This window comes from Callithrix jacchus, chromosome 4 (genome assembly GCF_049354715.1).
Source record: "Callithrix jacchus isolate 240 chromosome 4, calJac240_pri, whole genome shotgun sequence".
NCBI classification, from domain to species: domain Eukaryota; kingdom Metazoa; phylum Chordata; class Mammalia; order Primates; family Cebidae; genus Callithrix; species Callithrix jacchus.
The window spans coordinates 142008854-142030794 of NC_133505.1; the positions used below are offsets into that span (position 1 = coordinate 142008854).

The following is a 21941-nucleotide window of genomic DNA, read 5'->3' on the forward strand; positions in this document are numbered from 1 at the left end:
TAGTACTTTTAGAAATAACACTGAAGTATATAGTTGGACCATTTTGACCTAAGTGATAAGAGGTGGAACATAAATTACATGTGGTGTTTGTGTCTGGCTCTCTCTCGCCCTCTCTCTCTCTCTAAAGACACACACACACATATGCCTTTTTGATTGAGGAGAAACTAACATTTGATTCTTAGCAGCACTAGCCTCCCTAGCTTTTTGAGACAAAAATAACCTATCTATACTCAGTGAATTTGAGGTGTTAGAAGAGCAACTTTAGAAAACAGAGTGCTCACAACATATGCTTGATGTAGATTTGAAGGAGATCATTAGAAAAACAGCATTCTTTGTGTTTACAAAACAAATGTTTTTGTTATCCAGTTCCCGCCTTAGCTTAAAGTATTTCCTATTCACCTTAATAATTAGAGCAGAAGGATATGATGAATGAAGTGCCTCATTACCAAGTTTGCTTCCTGGGTCTCCGCAGAGAGTAGCTGTCTGCTTTTGCCTAGTTAGTCCATTGTCAACCCTAAATGATGCTGACATTCAATTCTCCTGCAGATAATTGTGTCCATCCATAGACTGAGTTCTCCAGTCAACACAGCTTTTTGATTGACATGCTTCTTGATGTTTTTATTATCTCATATATGACTGGAATGGCGCCTTTCGGTTTCTTGAATAAAATGTTACTGTACATGTAATTAGTTTGATTCTATAGAATCTGTTTCTTAAGGAAACATAATTATATTATGGAGTAAAGATTTACTAAGATAATTATGGGATAAAGAAATGATCAGTTTAAAAAAAAATTTTGCTCAGATATATTTTATTTTATTTAGGTCACTGCTGAATGACAAACATTTGAGCTGTTTCTAGACCGAGTGTAGTCATAGGTACATGCCAACTGCTTCCTTAGTTACTCTTGGCAGGGCTGTCATCTCCAAGTATCAGCATTTCCTGGCTTCCCCTCCACCGCAACTGAGATCCAGGACTTTACAGGTCACCCAGTGGAGCCTGACATCGCCATTTGCAGCTAGCAGGGACTGAAGGTGTGCCGTTGGAGAAGTTACTTAACCTTCAAAACTTGGTTTCCTTGGTTGTAGAGCAGGAAAGATTTTTATCTGTCTCATGGATTTGATGTGAAGAGTAAATGAGGTCATGTACATGATAAAGTGAAGATTTGTCGAATATTTTCTGTACAGTCAATTAAATAGAAACAACAAATATATAGCTTAAAATATTTGGATTGCTTATTAAGTGTTCCCATAATTCACTAAACAGATATGGGTATCAGATGGAAATATCTGAATACATCTAAAGTGTAAGGTCATAAATTTTTGTTATAGTTTCTAGAACTTCCTAACTCTTAAAAATATTTGTGGTTAAATATATGACTGAAGTGACAACATGTCACATGAAGCTATAAAATGGTAAGTTATTTCTCAAATATAGTCCTGCTGAGAGCTTCCTAAAGATGTCTTTCTTTAATTAAACTCTTCTATAATTTAAACATAATATTAAGGTCAAGTATTTATTTTTATGTGAAGAAACCCTGCACAAGACTTCAGAAGTACCAAGTGTTAGCCATTTAACAGCACTGATTTCATTTAAAACATGCATTTTAAACATACAGTCGCATTTATTGTGTAAAATATTTCATATATTAAATATTTTGTTTTTGAGACACAGTTTCGCTCTTGTTGCCCAGGCTGGAGTGCAATGGTGCAATCTTGGCTCATCAAAACCTCTGCCTCCTGGGTTCAAGTGATTCTCCCGCCTCGGCCTCCCGAGTAGCTGGAATTAGAGGCATGCACCATCACTCCCGGCTAATGTTGTATTTTTAGTAGAGATGGGTTTCTCTATGTTGGTCAGGCTGGTCTTGAACTCATGACCTGAGGTGATCTGCCTGTCTTGGTCTCCCAAAGTGCTGGGAATATAGGTGTGAGCCACCATGCCTGGCCTAAACCTTTTAAAAACTTGATTTTTATTTTAGTTTTTCAAATCCTATACATAGTATCTTTTCAAAACTGAAGAAATCTTAAATCTTCAAGACAGGTTTGAATCAATAATTGGGAAGTACATTTCTAAGAATGTTTTAAAAATATTATTTAGATATAGGAGAAAATAGTGTCAAATTGTTATTTATTTGGAGAAAAGAGATGACCTGGGATAAAATTCAATACTTTCAGAACAAAGACAAACCCAATTTGTTATAAAGAAATGTTTAATGCCGAACATCATGAAATGGATCCTGGCATCTGATTTCCTGCTGATCTACTGCTTGGAGGGCACGGTCATGATCTCCCCCAACTCCATTTTATCTCAGATTGTGTGTGGGAAAGACATTTTATTAATCTAGTCATGAACATAACCGTAGTCTTATTTTGTCAGCAAGACAAAGGAGAAAAGGACTGGGCTTTCAGTACAGTCAAATTTTCCTGTGTTTGCTTCAACTGCTATTTTTATCTTTAGTAGCTGCAATATAAAAATAACCCTTTATTTTTCATATAAACATCAAGATCTTAGCAAATGCTTAGCTCCCCCTGACATATTTTTCATTCATCTTAATTTAAATTACTTCTAAACCTTTTGAAGTTATTTGTGATTGAATCAGAAAATCAACACACATATCTCAAAATTATGAGATGAAACAGCAGAGAAACAAATATTTTTATTTTTAAATTATCAAGTACATTCACAAGACAGATAAAAAGAAGCTTGTACACGAGTGACTCAAGCTGGCTGGGCCCAGCTGTACCTGATGCACAGACTTACGCATCCAGAACAATGAAAACTCAGTGCCATCAGAACAGCCTTCTAGGCTCACGGCTGCAGGCTTCAGAAGTTATCAATGCCACTCAACACTTTCAGAAATGCCTTTTTTTTTTTTTAAAGTTCTACACAGTAGAGACATGTTTACCAATTTTTAGGCCTCTTCAACATGTGCAGGGATAAGAGCCAAATATATTTTTACCAGAAGATATTTCACACTGGGTATACATCTGGGCAAAATTTATACCTCAATGACCAACACTGTTTTTCTCACTTCTTATTTTAACAGGATTGATTGTCTAATTTGGAAAATAAGTCTTTCTAATTTTATATTAATTTTCACTTTCTTGGGGTTATATATTTTATCAGCAGACCTTATTATCACACAGTTGAGAAAGGAGAAAAGTCAAGAAAAGAACAAAAAATGAATACCCCTATTATATCAAGCTTCAAAACATAGAGTCTATAATAACGACACTATTATTCTGGAACTCAGAAATACATAATAATGCATTATAATAATGTAAAAATATTAAGACTAAAATAAATATTAAACAATGTAAGTCTACAAAAAAGGTATATGCTTAAATATGAAATGCCTTTTTTTAAAAAGTAAAAGACATTTGGAACACTGTTGCCAGTCCAGCCAAAAGTCACTTTTAGTTTAGGTATATGAAGTTACCTATATGATTTGTTCTTAAGAAACACAAAATTTTAATTTGAAAGTAAATTATTTTCTTTTAATGCTTTTGTTACTGTGACCATTTTGAATATACCATATTCTAAAGCCCCTTATGTTTTTTTTGTTTGGAGACAGAGTCTCGCTCTGTCATCCAGGCTGGAGTGCAATGGCATGATCCTGGCTCACTGCAACCTCTGCCTCTCAGGTGCAAGCGATTCTCCTGCCTCAGCCTCCCAAGTAGCTGGGATTACGGGCACCTGTCACAACGCCTGAGTAATTTTTGTATTTTTAGTAGAGATGGGGTTTCGCTATATTGGTCAGGCTGGTCTTGAACTCCTTACCTCAGGTGATCTGCCCACCCTGGCCTCTCAAAGGACTGGGATTACAGGTGTGAGGCATCACACCCAGCCAGCTGCTTATCTTTTAAATACAGTAAATTTCAAAAGCAGATACTTCATATTCTGGCCATAACATCACAAATATAACCACATTACCGATATAATAATATTAAATGCTTACTTAACAGACATCCTAACAATGCAAACACCTTTTATTCATATTTGCTGAGTAGCAATTATAGTGTTTTCTTCATTAGTTTTCCAACACTGGTAATGTAATTATGATGCAACTACTAACAACACAAGTACCAATACTTTGACCAACTAACAATCACAATGGTATATAACAAGCAAAGGCCACATTGATTTTTCCACCCACAAGTTGATTCTGATTTTTCTAGAGTCATTCACAAGAACAACAAGGATCCGCTGATCCTTTCTTCCTCCTTAGTGTCTGAAAATTCTGAACTCTGAAGAGAAATTCCATTTGGTTTGTCATTTCACCTCTGTGCATTTGGGTGTCTCTTTACTTTTCTTCAATTTTTTACTAGAGAGAAAAATACACAAAATGTACTAAATAAACTTGAGTAACGTCTTCTGATTACCACCAAATCTCAGTGTGCTCAGCCAACAGCACAGGTAATAAGAGACACTGTGTAAAATGCAAACACATACAAACACACACAATCAAGGAAGACCCAGATACTAATTACCCACTTTCTAGTTTGCCAATCAAACACATTGTTAGCATCTCTTTGTATCATTAGCAATTGTTTAAGGCCTGCTCCTGCACTGACAGGTTAATATAAACAAAAAAGAAATATAATTCCCAAATATAGCCACTGAAAACCGCAAATCAGGAGCAACTTTCAGAAATTAAGAGCAGGCAATCGGGGTATATAAAATTCTTCATTCAGTGGGGGAAAAATTCTCATGGATGATATTCAGAGTTAGTGAGTGATTCAAAAGGACATAGATAATTTTATTAAATAGCATTCTTTCATTTAGTCTATGGCTGTGCCTACTTTTATATAATTAGGTTATTACATTTTTCAAATTAATTAAAAATTGTGTTGTCTCATTTTTGATTGATCAAGATAGTGACAAGTAAGCATCTAGATGTGGCTTTGATGTAAAACAAATATACCATTCAGAAAAATCAAGAACCAATATGCAGATGAATCAAGAAGTTGCTTCCTTAGAGAGCACATGTAGTATTTGCACTACAACTGGTGTGTGATAAACTAGTGGGGCTGAACCTAACATTTTTTAATGCAATCATTCATATGGCATTGATGAGTTCTGGACTCACACAAAAAGGTTACTATCTTTCCTCTAAAGACAAAGGCTTAACACCTGGTTGTCCTTAGAAAACACACTTCAGTTTCAGAACGATGGCAAGTCTGGTTAAGGTAGCAGTCAATTCCATCAACTACTCCTGAGAAAAGTGACAGCTGGCACATGGGGGCAAGAAAGGGCAGCAGCTAATCATTCCCAAAGGGCTTTCCCTGGGGCGCTGGAAGGGTAGGGAACACCTGTGCTGTAAGGAACAGGCCCAATCTTAAATAAATGGTGGCACTATCTTCATATAAAAAACATCTACACATAGGGGCAAAAAGTTCTTTGTCAGTTGATGTTTCTTGATTTTAAATTTGTTAAATAGAGTGACTCCAGGTAAGCTTTATCATATATAGAAGCCCAAAAATATGTTCCAGTGAAGCTCATGAAAGCAAGTGAAGCTGAGTAGAAATGGTACAGATACAGCATGCCAAGGTATAATATCACTAGGGGAAAAAAGGTGTTCCAGTACATATACAGAAAAAGTACGTAAAAGTTTCGCCAAATTAGGATCTGATAAAAATGGAAAAGAAAGTAGTTTCAATGAAGGCTGGGCTAAAGTCACACAGAGACCATATAAACTTCTGCAAAAGGCGGTGAGGAAGGTAAAAGGGTCTTAGAGGAAGAATAAGGCAAAACAAAGTGAGAGGAAGAGTTCATGGTAGTGGGAGGGCAAAAAAGAAGAAGAAAAACAGAAAAGGGAAGGGGGAGAAGGGGAGAGGAACAGCTGGAAATTAGTGAGATGAATCCTGCACGTGCAGAAGATACAGGACAAGTGAAATCAATCAGGTGGAGACTGCACTGTGAGAAGTAAACAAAGAAGCCAGGAGGACCTTTGGGAGAGGAACCCAAATAGAAATTCAACTAGAAAAATCTAAAGTAGGCAGCAAAGATAACATCTTGGAGGGAAATGATTCAGACTTAGAAGAGGAAGAAACACACTGGATAGAGAACGACAAAGATGGCGCATTAAAGGGAGAAAAGAGACAGAATAAAAGATGGTCAAGTGCACACTTCAGACAACTGGCAGCTCCCTTCTGATGATGGGGGGGAATCAGGAGTGGTATACTGGCTTGGTGAACACTAACAGCAGAGGGACCTGAAAGCTAGGAGATGACAGGGATATGCTGAAAGAGGGAGAAAACAGCTAACCAAAAGACAAGAATAAATGGAAAGCCATTCCTTCTCTATCTTTTCATACAGTATCTCTGTAATCTAATAGAGGAAGAAAGTAACGAAGCAAAGCTGTTTTTAAAGGTCTTGCAATGAAAAGAGAAACATTCTTAGCAAGCCTATGAAGACAAGTATGAAACTAAGTTAGTGTTTGTGTGTATGTTATGTCTGGGGAATAAGATTCATAAAAATATTGGGCTGTGGCCAGGCACGGTGGCTCATGCCTGTAATCCCAGCATTTTGTGAGGCTGAGGCAGGAGAATCACTTAAACCCAGAAGTTGGAGGTTACAGTGAGCCGAGATCACACCACTGCACTCCAGCCTGGGCAACATAGCAAGACTCCCTTTCAAAAAAAAAAAAAACCAAACCAAAACAAAAACACACAACAAAAAAAACTAAACCTTACTCCCACAAGACATTTAATTCAATAGATCTTTCCTGAAGGTTTATTTCTGTAGCAAGACAGCAGCCTAAGTGCAGGGGAGGAAAAATTGAAATACGTATTAAATAACAGCCCCTGACTAGAAGCACTGCCCATCTAATCAGAGTTAACAGACAAAACAATGTGTAAGAGAAACAACCCTGAACTTGGGGCAAGAAGATTAGTTCCTAGTTCAGGCACTTTGCAGCTGTAACTTTGAGACCCTGATTTCTTTAAACATAGGAACAAAAGGCTGTATTAGAACATTTCTAAAAATTACATTCAGTTTGAAAGAAATGATCAAGTAGTAAATATACACTAAGTAGATAAATTAGAAAATGCACAAAGTAAAATAGAGGAAAAAAATCGCTATAATCTTACTACTCAGATAATTATTGTCTTTTGGTATATAGTATATAAACTATTTTATAATAATTTTTACTTAAAAATCATAAACTTCTTTTCATATCTATAAAATATTTCCATAATATGAATAACCATATGATATTCTGTCATACAAATATTTCATATTTTATTCAATCCTTTATTTAAAAAATACTGCTCAAAGGAGTAGCCTTTTAACTAAATCTCTCCATGTATACTTGAATATTTTCCTTTAAAAGATTCCTTGAAGTTGAACTGTCAGGTCAAAGGAGATGAACACTTTGGAAACTTAAAAAAAAAAACAAACCAAACCCCAACATATTACCTAATCATACTCCACAAAGAATGGATCAATTTTATAGTATTACCAGCAGTGTAAGAGGGAACCCATGTCCCATTTTCTCATCAATATTAGGTATGCATCGTAAGTTTGAAACTTGCCATTTTGAAAGGGTAAAACACCATCTCATTTTATTGTTTTAATTTTCATTAATTTGATCACTAGACGGTAAACATTTTCCATGTCTGTTGTCACTTATAATTTATCCCTTTAAGAATCATTTAAGAATGTCTTGTGTATACCTTTGCCTATTTTTCTACTGGTGTATTTTTTTTCCTTGTTGAAAAAGCTCCTCTTAGAGCTTTTTATTTGTTAAGAGTATTACTCCTGGCCAGGCACAGTGGTTCAATCCTGTAATCCCAGCACTTTGGGAGGCCAAAGCAGGTGGATTGCTTGAGGTCAGGAGTTTGAGACCAGACTGGGAAACATGAGAAACCCTGTCTCTACTAAAAATACAAAAATTAGCTGTGAGTGGTGATGTGCACCTGTAGTCCCAGCTACTTGGAAGGCTGAGGCAGGAGAATCACTTGAACCTGGGAGGTGGAGATTGCAGTGAGCTGAGATAGTGCCACTGTACTCTAGCCTGGATGGCAGAGCAAGATGTTGTCACACACACACACACACACACACACACACACACACACACAACAGTATTACTCTTCTATGGGTAAATCTCTTCCATCCCAGGTTACTGTTCATTTAAAATTCTATGACATTTTTTCTGTTTGACCTGCATAATTTTAAAGTTTCTGTTATTAAAAAACCTGTTTTATAATGTTTTCCAATTCTGGTATAAAGGTTAAAAATCATTCCTTAGCTATGATTATACAACTATTCATCCATATGCTTCTGTACAATTAGATTTTAGTGTTCTAAAACAGAAAAATAAAAATATGAAAATTTTGAATCTAGTTCCTACAAAATGATAAATTCATAAATGTGTACATGAATAGCTTTGTAACATTTCACTTTCAACAGACAAATTTCACTTCTACTCAACAGAGACAAGGCCTTTTGGGAGGCCTTTTCTGCCTTTCTTATACCCCAACTCCTAACACCCAAAACACGTTTCCCACTGGTGTGTCTCAGTGGAAACAGTGGCCACTCTTGAACTGTAATCCTCTAGATTTCCTTAGGCCCCCTGGGACTACACTGTGCTCTGACACCTCGGATAGCTCCTTCTCAAGGGGCTCTTTCCTCTCAGTTTGTAAGTGACTTGTCATTCCCCTCTTTATAATGATCTTGTCTATATCCTGTGTTTTCTAATAGTTACTGCCTGCTTTTTCTTTCCTTTAAATTCCAGCTTCTAAAGAGAATAAGATTATTCTTACAGTCTTTTTCTGTTTGGGCTGGAGACAATCTCATTTACGTTTCCGGGTTTCTCCATCAAAACTCTCTTTTCCAAGGTCGCAAATGGCCTCTTGGTTACAGATCCCAAAAGGAACTTGTCAGTCCTTACTTTACTTTCCTCTGGCGTGTCCTTGCTGAGCATGCTTTCCTAAGTCTTTTCCTGTTGATAATAAAGTGCAACTTTCTACTGGTTTTCCTCTTACCTCTATTAGAGTGACTTTTCAGCCTGCTTGCTCATTTTCCTCACCTGTGTATCCATTATGTGCCCTCGGTCCTCATGGCTCTGTTCTTTGCTCATTTCAGAACTACAGGAGGGAAAGATCAGAAACAAGGAGCTAGTAAGAGAGCTGGGGTAAAAGCTCAGATGAGGCTTTGATCTAGGGATTTGGTAGTGGAAATAAAAAGGGGGATAAATGTGAGGACATAAGAGAAAAAAAATCCAGCAGCACTAATGAGTGATTATAAATGGGGGTGAGAGACAGGGAGTTGCTCAAAATAATGTAAATAGACAAATTGTTGGCTGGTTGGACTCCTTCTTAGCCATGATAAAGGGACAATAATAAAATAAATGTCAAAATCTTAAACTATTATCTGTGGACTTACAGAATAGAATAAATTTCATTTCTCTCAGAAAAATATTAGATGCTTTGGAAAAATCAGAAAGTTTTATCAACTTAGATGGAAACACACACATGTAAATGTAAAGGACATTAATTAATTACAAGAAAAGGAATAATGAAGTTTATATATAAAAAAGCTATAGGCTGGGTGTGGTGGCTCACGCCCGAATTCCCAGCACTTTGGGAGGCTGAGGCAGGCAGATCACCTGAGGTCAGGAGTTTGAGACCAGCCTGGCTAACATGGTAAAACGCTGTTTCTACTAAAAATACAAAAATTAGCCAAGCGTGGTGGCATGCCTGTAATCCCACCTACTTGGGAGGCTGAGGCAGGAGAATTGCTTGAACCCAGGAGGTGAAGGCTGCAGTGAGCTGAGATCACACCACTGCACTTGGGTAACAAGAGTATTTGTTGCAGCTTGAGCAACAAGAGCAAAACTCTGTCTCAAAAGAAAAAAAGAGCTGTAACATCCTTATCTGTGGAATGAGTAATGTAGCTTTCCAAATGATTCAATGGAAATAGCAAAATATAAAACAAATATTTTGTGGTGCACTTTATTTTAGGAGAAAGCAAACACAAAAACAATGAAACAAAAAGGAAAACTGAAGAATGGAAGAGAGTATCTTCTCTCTAAGTTGTCTAGGAATGGTGAGAAACACCAAAGAGGAGCTTGAAAAAGATGCAACAATTTCAAAATCAGGTATTAAATAAAATTGAATAGAGATTCTTGTGAACCAAATGTTATTTCCCCAAAATTCATATGTTGATGCCTGAACTCCTTAATGTAACCGTATTTGGAGACAGGGGCTTCTAGGGAGATAATTAAGGTTAAATGGGGTCAGAAGAGTAGGGTTCTAATCTAATAAGGCTAGTGTCCTTAGAAGAATAGAAAGATGAAAGCAGAGCATGCTCTTTCTTACACAGAGAAGAGCACATGTGAGGACACAATGAGAAGGTAGCCATCTACATGCCAGGAAGAGAGGCCTCACTGGAAACCAATCCTGCTGGCACCTTCATCTTGGGACTTCTAGGCCCCAGAACTGGGTGAAAATAAATTTCTGTAGTTTAAGCAATGAAGTCTGTGGCACCTGGAATAGACTAATAAAGAAATGTATAAGTCAGTAAAATGAAGTCAGATGACTGAGAATGAAAAGGTCAGAAATTACAAAGAAGAAAGGACAGTAAATTTAAAAAGAAATAGAATGATAAAGAACAAAGAAAAGGTTAAGTTCTGAAAAAAAGCACTGATAACACACAATCTTAATCTTTCTGAAGTGCACCCCTTTGGCCTTATTTCCAAGGAATCTATGTTCTAGACTGATAAGGTGAATAAGGGAAGCAAGCCAAAGATAATACAACAGAGACAATGATACAATGGACTGTGGCAAACTGGAGAGTGGATGACTCATCTAAAGGGGGCAGTCCATCTCAGCTCATTGATGGATGTCAGGAAAGAATGTAGAGCTGTGGTCCAGAACTCTGGATTATTTTAAAGAAGTCAGAAATCTGCATTTCTTTTAGGTGAAATGTTTAAATATCTGGGCAGCTAATAAACTTAAGTGTACATGCGCACACACACATGCAACCCCATGCATACTTGCTGGTCCGAGGGTATCCCATGCACTGTCATACTTTTGTGCCTTAGCTCCTGACTTCTAGGCCCTGTTCTTGTTTACCCCGTGTCTGTATGGTCTTTTGCTGTCTTACATCTTTGGCTTTCTCTGACCACTAAAGCCCACTATAGGAAGATCAGACTGTAGTGATCCTCTTTTTTATCTCTCACAATCTATATACCATCTATCAAAAAGCTATCTCGAAAATACATAGAACATCTAGACCTTTGCTTGTAGCCCAGACAGAGTAGGAGGAACCAGATTTACCTCTTATTGAAAATAATAATAATAATAATAAAAAACTGAACAAAATACATGAAACAACAATTTTCAAGGTGCTAAGCCACAGACAATGAGGATCTGCAAAAGGCTTCTCTCAAGTATAGCAGAGAACTGACGAGTGCACACATCTGGGAAAAGTATTCGAGGTGTGGAACAGTGTTTATTCCCACCAGCAGTGAACAGAACTGTCCCTGAGAAAGCCCGGACACTGGCCTTACCAGACAAAAACTTCAAATCCATAATTAAAAATGTGTTCAAAGAACTAAAGGAAACATGTCTAAAGAGCTAATGTATGAGCAATGTCTCACTAAATAGGGAATATGAATAAAGAAACAGAAATTACACAAGGAGGAAGTAATACTAAATCTACACAAACTATTCCAGAAAATTGAAGAGGTGGGAATTCTTCCCACCTTGTTCCATGAAGCCAGCATTATCTCCTTATCGAAATCTGCTTCAGATGTTACAAAAAAAAAAAATTACAGACCCATATTTCTCATAAACAAAATGTAAGAAGTTCTAAAGGAAAAATTAGCAAATCAAATTCAACAATTTATAAAAAGGATAACACGCTAGTAACTAGTGTTTATCCCAGGAATGTGAAGTTGGTTTAACATTGGGATATCAACGTAATTCACCATATTAAGAAATTTAAAAACAAAAACCATAGATTACTTAACCAATGCAAAACCATATTTGACAAATAAAACATCTATTCCTGATAAAAACTCTTAGGAAAGGGAAACTACCTAATAATGGGCATTTATAAAAAACTTAGAATAACATCATACTTCATGGTAAAAGATCAAATACTTTCCTATTCATTTCCCACATGATCAGGAACAAGACAAAAATGTCTATTCTCACTATTTTTATTTAACATTGTATTAGAGGTTCTACCCAGTGTAAGAGGGCAAGAAAAAGAAAGAAAAGGCACCCAGATTGTGAAGAAAGAAAATGGATTTTCACTTGTATGACTGTCTGTCTACACAGAAAACCTGGTAGAATCTACTAAAAGCTATAAAAACTAACAAGTCCGTTTAGCAGGGTGGCATAAAACAAGATCAGCATACAGTAATCAGTAGTATTTCTATAAACTAGTGACAAATACCTGTAAACTGAAACTTAAAAACAATACCATTTACATATGAAATATGTAGGAATAAATTAATCAAAGACCTATACACTGTATGTCTAAGACCTACATATTGAACTCTAAAAACCACTACCAAGAGAAATTAAAGAAATAAAGAAATTAAATAAATGCAAAGATATATGTTAATGATTCAGATGACTGAATATTGTTAAAATGTCAATTTTCCCCAAATTAATATCTGACTTAATGCAGTATCAATTGGAATATGCTATAGAAATCGGTAAGCTAATTCTAAAATTCATTTGGAAATAGAATCCTAAACATTAAATAGTCAAACCAACTTTGAAAAGGACAAAGCTAGAGGACTTATACTAACCTGATTTCAAGACATATCACAAAACTACTCAGTAATTAAAATGATGTGGTAGTAGCATAAAGATAAACAGAAAAATAATTGGCTGGACGCCTTGGCTCACACCTATAATCCTAGCACTTGGGGAGGCTGAGGGAGATGAATCATTCGAGGCCAGGAGTTTGAGACCAGTCTGGTCAACATGGCAAAACCCTGTCTCTACTAAAAATACAAAAATTAGCTTGGTGTAGTGGGGTACGCCTACAATCCCAGCTACTCAGATAGTTGAGGCAGGAGAATCGCTTGAACCCTGGAGACAGAGGTTGCAGTGAGCGAAGTTCGTGCCACTGCGCTCCAGCCTGGATGACAGCCTGGATGACAAAGCGAGATTCTGCCTCAAAATAAATAAATAAATAAAATAAAATAAATTAAAAAAACCCAAAAGAGCAATAGAAAAATAATAGTGCAAAAACAGACCCACATATATATTAAGAGCTGATTTTCAGCAAAGGTGCAAAGGCCATTCAGTTGAGACAGAGTTGTTTTTCAACAAATGATGCTGGAACAACTGGATACCCAAATGCAAAAAAAAAAATGCAAAAAAAAAAAAAAAAAGAAAGAAAGTAAACTTTGATCCAAACTCAATCACATGTCACACACACAAATTAACTGAAAATAGTTCATAGGCTTAAATAAAAAACTCTAAAACTTCTATAAGAAAACATAAGAGAAAATGTTAGTGGCTTTGGGTTGGCAGAGGTTTCTTAGATATTATACTAAAGCATGATTTGTAAAAGAAAAAATTTGATAAATAGGACTTCAACAAACTAAAAAACAGTTTGCTCTTCACAAATCACTGCTAATAGAATAAAAAGGCAAAACAGAGATTAGGAAAAATGTCTGAGAATCACATAGTTGATAAAGAACATATTTGGAATATATAAAGAACTCTTAAAACTTAATAAAACAAACAACCTAATACAAATGAGCAAAAGATTTGAACAGGAATTTCACCAAAGAAGATGTATGCATGGAAGGTAAGCACATAAAAGGATGCTTAACATCATTAGTTGTTAGGGATATGCAAAACCAAACCACAATGATGTATCTCTATGTGCATTAGAATGGCTAAAATAAGAAGGACGGACCATATCAAATATTGGTGAGGTAGTAGAACTCATACATGCTGGCAGGACTGTAAAATGGTACCATCGTATGGAAAACAATTTGGCCGTTTCTTAAAAAGTTAAGCATAAACAACTATATAATCCAGCCATTCTACTCCTAGGTGTCACCCAAGAAAAATGAAGGCATAACCTTCTTCAGTGCCTCTTTCAGTGATATGATGTTAAAACAAACAAACAAAAAACCCCATATGTCCATACAAAGACTTGTACATAAATGTTGATACTGGCTTTATTTGTAGTAGCCACAAAGACTTGCACATAAATGTTGACATTAGCTTTATTTGTAGCAGCCGCAAAGTGGAAATGATTCAAAGGTCCAACAACAAAGGTACATGAATAAACAAACTGTGGTATTTAAAACTCTAGACAGTGAGAGAAAGTAGATCAGTGATTATCAGGGGATGGGGTGTAGGGAAGGAGAGAAAGATATAGGAGGGCAAAATTACAAAAGAGCATCAGGAGTCTTGGAGAGATGGGTATGCTCATTACCTTAATTGTGATGATGGTTAATGGGCATATCCCATCTTGAAACTTAAACCATATCTTTAAATATGTGAAATTTATTTTATATCAAGTACATCTCTCTCTAAGTTAGAAATATATATGTATACACAAAATCTGAACTCTTCTCACTAATGTCATTGCTCCCACCTTTCTTCAAGGCACCACCACCAAGGCTCACCTGGATAATTTCAATATTATTTTAACTGGTCTCTCTGATTCAATCCTTGTCCATTAATGTCTATTCTTTTCTTAAATGCCAGAGGGATTCCGTTAAATTGTAAGTCACTTCCTCTGTTTAATGGTTTCTTATTTCACTTGGTATAAAAGCCAAAAGTCTTACAATAGTATATAAGGTCTTGTTACTGACTCTGATTTTATTCCATCTCTCCCACTTGCTTACTCTAATTTCCTTTCTTTGAGGGTAAAAGGCATGCTTCTGCTGCAGGGCATGCCTCACTTGTCTTCCACACACTCACATTAATCAGATCCCTGCCTCCTTCCACTTTTCTGAGGCCTTCTCTCACGCCGCTATTTATAACTGCAACCTTCATGTCTCCTCTCCTTTCCCCTACCCATCCTGTATTTTTCTCCACAGTGTAGCACACATTTGATGTAATTAGACATTTATTTATTTTGCATACAGGTAAATAAAACGTTAGCTCCTTAGAGCAGGAAGTTTTATATGTTTACTGCTGAATCCCCAGTGCCTAGAATTTTGGGTGTGACAGAGAAGGTGCTCAGCAAATGTATATTTAGCAAATGACTGTATTATGTGTCTGTCTTCCTTGCCACACTGGGCACTTCTACAATGTACAAGTTATATATCCTATAGCTTGCCACTGCATTTCAGTGCCTAGTAAAGCACCTTGAAGAGAGAGCAGATGATCACATTTTCCCAGTTGGACTGATGCTCACAGATGAACCACTGACATCTTGAAAGGCTGATCCTAATCCTTCCTCTTTATGGCAATAGCATCAAGGTCTAGGACAAGACCAAATTCTTGATATAGACAAATAATGTTTTCTCAGGCTCATATAAACTGCTGGGCAAATACCGCAAGACATGTCTCCTAGCCCCACCTTCCAATCATCTGCTGCCCTCAAAACACAATGCATTCTAGAGCCATAATCTCTACCCTACTTTTTTCTCCTACCACGATTCTCCAACTCCAAGTCACTAATCAGTCAGTCTCTCCCCTCTCTCTCCCCTCTCTTTATAGCTGTATGCTCCTTTAGGCTAGTTCTTTAGGCTAGTTCTTTCCCACATCACATCCAAATGCCCTCCCATGAGGAGGGCAAAAGCTCAATTGAAGCCTTACCTTCATCTAGAGACCTTCTCTAGCTATGGATACTCCTCCTGCCTTCTCATTTAGCATTCTTCTGTAATTACAATTTGCATCACATCATTTTACACCTAATTATATAGTTTGTTGACTTCTAAATGCTTCTTATTTCTATTTCCTCATCTGACCTGTAATGCTTCTTTAATATCTCTCAATACATCTGCCTCACTGCTGAGCACACTGTGAGGTCACACACATGACAATAAATGGTTTAATTTCAGAAACCAGCGGTGCAATGAGGGTGAGAAAAAGACAGAAAATGGATAATCAAAGTAAAAATTTAGAAGAAAAGTGGCAAGTAGCAGGATTATTTTAGAAAAAAAAAATGAGGACTATAAACTACCTCCTCATAGAAAGAAAAGAGAAATGAAAGAGCCTAGAATGGTTACTTTAAAGATGGAAAAAATATATAGTGGAGTGATAGGATACTTGGAATTGACATTTATAGCTGTATTATATTAAGAAGAGATTTCATTCATTTAGTTCAGATTTCAGGGTATAATCAAAGACTCTAATATGATTGACTATATGAATTAACCTCTCTCTGAACAAAGCTGTTAATGAAATAAACGATGCTATGTTAAAAAACCCAACAAGATTTAATATAGAGCATATTAGTAACTAAAGAACAATACTGCTTACAGCAGCCTCATTACCAACTCAGACTTAGGCAGCAGATAATATATGAAGAACATCATAGGGCATGAGGTACAAAAAGTAGAAGTTTAAGATTTTCAGGAAAATACCTTTGTTAAATTAACCTATAGAAATTTCTTCTGTAGCTTTACTAAAATGTATATAAAATGCTTGCACAGAAGTGATTGACCTTTAAAAAAAAAAAAGACAAATTCAAGTGGAAAGTAATAAGAGGCTCTGTGGCTCATCTTCATATATTGGTCAGCCAATAAGCAAATGTTACAAACTGAAAGGCAGGGCTGCAAAGAAACAAAAATTAGCCTCTGTCCATTTACTTGAGTACGGGAAACTCATTTAGGTAAATCAAAGAAATGACTTCTTTGTACATACTGGGCTCTAGTGTTTCCACCATCAACTCACCTACAGTTTTCAAGTCATGAGAAATCTATCTTAATTCATCCTTACTTCTAAGAAATTATAAGTAGGGAAAGTCCAAAAGCTTTAGATGAACTTGGGCATTTAGACATATCTGAACTTCTCATGAAAATTTGTATTTTCAGAAGCATCTTCAAAAAGAGAAGCTGAGCTATCCTGACATCCTTTAGAAGCTGAGATGTTTGTGAGGTTTTATTGAACTTTAATCTGGAGGACATGACATGGATCTGTGTCTCGTGAAAACAGGTATAAAATGTAATCCAAGTGAGGTGTATGTAGGGAACATTTTTCCATTTGCATAACATTAAGTAACAATTTCTAAACATTTTTATGAAATACATTCAAAGACACCAAGAGCACGGTTCCCATGATGTGTTAAACAGGGTCTTTTTTTGGGTTGTTGAAAAAGTCTGTCCTTATTGTTTCTAGTCTATTTTTTCTATGTGTAATCTGCTGAGTATAAGCTCCTTAGGGTCAGTGACTGTTTATCTACTATTATGTAAAATTTTAATTGTCCAGAGACTGGAACTAGAAACATATTTGACAGTTAACAGAAAAACAAGAAACCATAAAACCTGGGGTATGTGCTTGTACCATATGACAGGCAGAGGGAAGGCATGGGAAGAACCATAGACTGAAATCAGGGGTCCTGTGTTCTGGGACTGGGTCTGAACCATATGCAGTAATCTGAGACAAGCCACAGCCTTTCAGATCTTGTTTCTCCATTTGAAAAACAAGGGTCAGAATACTGGTCTGTTCCTTTTCCAGGGATACTTGAGAATCAAATGTAATAATGGAAGCGAATAATGTGCTCTGAAGCTATAGAGGGCTATATATAGTTTCTTTCTCTTGAAAAGAAAGAAAACTTACAACAAAATGATACCTTACCTTGGAGTCTGTAAATACTAAATCTGATTAAAAAGGAAATCAACAACAACAAGCCAGCAGTCTGGGAATCAGGAGATTCAGGTTTTGGTCCAAGAACTAACAAACATGCCCTGTGAAATTTGCACAAGGCCTTTCCCTTTAGTTTTCTCAACTATAAAACAGAGAGATTATAGAAATAATTTCTAAGGTATCTTCTAGATTATGATTCTGTGACTCTTAAAAATTACATTTGTTTTTCATCTGTACAATGAAATACTGTCTTATGAATGCTGTATGGTTTTATTAGACGATTCCTATAAGTAACTGTCATCGGAAGCAGAATTTTTGTACCGTAAGAGACATATAATTCTTCAAATTGCCAAAGCATATAGGGTTAATAAGAACAAATATTTTCCCCAAGGAAACCCAGCAGGGATTGTCTGTGTGCATGTGTGAGCAAGCAAGCACCCAGCAATGCATGTAGGAGTGGTGGTAAAGGGATGGGAGGGCATGATGGTTAAGCTGTTCAAGGCTCTTATACTCCTGTTATATTTTGTTAGTGATGAAATGTGAATATAAAGTTTGGACATAATGTTAGGTCCAAAAGATAATCTGAAATAATAAAAATTGAGAAATATTTTGGGAAGGTTTTTGACGTAAAATTTTTTTGAGGTAAAAGAGTGACTTTATGGGTATATTAAGTGACACAGCAAGTACTAATTGCAAATATAAAAATTTTCCAGAGTTCTTTGAAAATAAATACCTCAAAAGAAATTACTCTAATAGATTAAGCATTTATAGAAAATATATAATGACAATGTTCTGCTTATTAGCTTTTTCCTTAATGCTTCAAAAAAGGCATTCATAATTTTACTTTTACCTCATCATTCGTTTTCAGTTAATGTTACTTCAAAATAGTACTCAAACAAAAATAAATGACAAAATAGGTCCTCTGAAGTTTTGTGTGTTATTCGTTTAATAGGATTTCTTATAACTTTGTAATAATACACATTCTCAGAGTCCAACTATTAAAATATTCACAGTTTAAACAAGCCAAACCCCTTTAACATCAACTATCTGAAATTTAACTTATAGTTTGATAATGTTATAAAAATGAGAAATGGAGAAATTGTCCTTAAAAAAAAATACCAACCATTTATCATGGCAAATTAATTTGAAGAAGTTGCTTACTGTGTCATAGATTCTGAGCCTAGTCTGAAATCTTGGGACTTGTTCTTATGGATTGATTGCTGTGGAAGAAGAAATAAAGCAAGTAGTAAGTAAAAAATGAGAAAAGACAACACAGTCAATATTCACATGCTGAAAACCCATCGCCTTCCTGAGTGGGGAGAGCATATGCCTGTTCTGAATAAGACTATCTATGCTTGTCCTGAACATAAATGTCTATCAGGACAATATATTTGCTCCCATGAAAAACCAAGGAAGTAGTTTTCCAGAGAGTTTAAGCACTCTTTACAAGTAAAGTCAGCCTTCAGGCATGTGACAAAAAAAAAAAAAAAAAAAAAAGAAATAAATTGTGAATCAGTTTAATCTCCCAATACTATGTGGTATATTACTTAAGCTCTAAATATGTCTTTCAGCATGCATCTTTCTTTCATATTCTTTAGAGTATATTTTATATTTTCACAGTAATATGCATTGAACTATATGCAAGATTTTGAATTTGAAAGCCCTTTAAATCTACAAAATGTGTTCAGAATATCTTGTTTTATTAATGGCACCTCCATGAGAAAAAATAAGCAATTAAAGGGGTACCAAATTATACTCTGAGTGTTGGATACTTCCTTTAGAATCTGAAACATTAACTTCAAATTAAAGTATACTGTGGGCAATTGAGTTTGATATGATATATAGTATTCTATAAATCAACCTAATGTTGCTATAAAGTGAATTGCAAATTTTTTTAGACATAATCACGTTATGGAGAGGATCTGTTTAATATTCACAAAGAAAATATAAATTGTTATTATGTCAAAGTTCAATATTGTACAAATGAAAGAGATATACCACATGTTCCTAATTATTTCAATAATCCAGAAAACATAAAAGCAAAATGAAACGAAATAGAAGGAATGCAACCTTTTTTCAGTCTTTTTTTTTGAGTAATTGCTTTTCCAGGTCTCTACTAAAGCCTGTTTGGCCTTTTTGGATTTCCATCTTCACAATCAGCTTTCTGCAAGATCATTCTTTGGCAAGATTTGGCACTATCTTTAAACAAGCATTACTTTTCTTACAGATTTCAAGAGGCTATTGTGCTTTTCTGGACCATAATTATGGGATTATCACTGCTAGCCGTGTAGCTTTAAGTCAAGCATAATAAAACAAGGATTAAAGAGCAAGAAGACTTTGCTGTGAAAGGTGAGTGTTGTAATAAGTGACCCAATTTGGTAGAACGACAAAAGAACCAATGACACCTTGATTTTTCTCCACCAATGGAACTGCTCTGACTCAGTTAAAACGTGTTTGGGAAAAAAGTACATACACCCAGGAAATATCAGATTCAACTACTAGTTCCGACTGCCCGCACCCAACAGAGCAATAAGCAAAGAAAACCATCAAAACCTCAGAAAGCACCATCGTAACAGAAATTATCCTGTTTCTTTCCAGACCTGTGAAATAAATTCTAAACACAGCAATCAAATTAAATGTGAAATGTTTTATTCTTTTTTTTTTTTTTTTTTTAAGAGACGGAGACTTGCTTTGTTGTTCAGGCTGGAGTACAGTGGCATGATCATTGCTCACTGCAGCCTTGAACTCCTGGGCTCAAGCAATCCTCCCACCTCAGCCTCCTGAGTTGCTGGGATTACAGGTGTGTGCCTCCACGCCCAGCTATTCTTTACAAGGTCTCGGTACCATTTTTATCCCTTTGCCCATAGCAAGATCAGCATCTTACCATCAGTATAGGTATATATGAAACTTGATAAAACTTTTCAAGAAAGAATTCTACATAAGGGTTCTGATCAGAAATTCTCATCAATTTGAACCTATTCCAGAGGTTGAGGGGAGAGAAGTCATACTGAATTATATATCACTGTTAAGCCCATGTTACTTTTAATTATTTTTTGTTATCCTGAAAAACGAGTAATAATACGTTGCCATGTGCAGCTCTTACCAATTCTGCTTGTAATAGCCTGTTCACGTGAAATGGATGCTGTGATGTCCTCAGAAACTTTGTTCTAGGTATGTTAAACATCATCCCTGCTATCTTCCCTACTGTACTAGTGTATTCCTATAACTGGCATACCCAACTCCTTTTTAATGATGCCACAGAGGTGGCTTAGCCTGTGTTCAAATTATAAGTTAATAGGAGACTCCTAAGTTAATAGGAGATCCAAACTGCAAAGTTTCAACACTTACTTATTTAACTAGGACCAATATCTCACTTCTAAACACCTTTATTCACTCATTCCTTGGTCTCAGCAGCAGCACGTCATATGGGTAGTTACTCATGGAGGCAGAAGCAGAAGGAAGAAGGAGGTGTCTCTGTGAGCCAGCTCTACTAAAAATACAAAAATTAGCCGGGACTGATGGCACACGCCTGTAATCCCAGCTACTAGGGAGGCTGAGGCAGGAGAATTGCTTGAACCCAGGAGTTGGAGGTTGCAGTGAGCTGAGATGGTGCCACTGTACTCCAGCCTGGGCAACAGAGCAAGATTCTGTCTCCAAAAAGTGAAGACCATACTGATCATGATTTGTAGTTTTGGATACTAATTGTGCCAATTAAAAACAATAACAAATAACATCTGTGGGGCATCTTAATAAGGAGAGTGTTTTAGAAGATAAGGCAAAAATAGGTGAGAACGTCTATTTAATCTTTGAGGGTGGGATCTAGATAAAAACTTATGAGATTTGGCTTTATAGACAAATATGAAGCCAACAAGGATTTATGCAGTGGTAAATCACATGATTTGTTTTCAATTTTAGGAAAGTATCTTCAGGAGGCAGGTAAAAGGTGCAATGAAGACTGAAGAATGGGAAAAGGGATACTGTTATCAGCAGAGACCAGAAGGCTGTATACCAGGCGGTGGCTGCTACACAGAAATATCCTTCCCAAGCTCCTTCCCTTCAATTCATTCTAAAAAAAACTGACATTCCTTAAGGCCCTGTCTTCTACCCTTTGCCATTTTTGTTCTTTACACTCCTCTATTCCTGTGGGCTCAGATATCAAGTTTTCCTCAAAATATAACAACTTAGCAATGGTTA

The 21941-nt window shown here is 36.1% G+C and overlaps 1 protein-coding gene across 32 annotated transcripts in view; it reads right to left on the reverse strand.

Moving 5' to 3' along the window:
* AHI1 (Abelson helper integration site 1) overlaps window positions 1-21941 on the reverse strand; it is a 239998-nt gene that overhangs the window by 15602 nt on the left and 202455 nt on the right. For 12 of the 32 annotated variants that reach the window (XM_035296764.3, XM_078370106.1, XM_078370105.1 and 9 more), the window contains 2 exons: window positions 18909-18967; window positions 9032-9089 (listed from right to left, as the gene is read on the reverse strand). In XM_035296764.3, the coding sequence (XP_035152655.3) occupies window positions 9032-9089; window positions 18909-18967 (117 nt within the window). Of the gene's footprint in view, window positions 1-794; window positions 1180-2626; window positions 4325-8843; window positions 8945-9031; window positions 9090-18908; window positions 18968-21941 lie in introns of those variants that run through there. The other 20 variants (XM_078370116.1, XM_078370113.1, XM_078370108.1 and 17 more) reach the window with 6 other exon arrangements.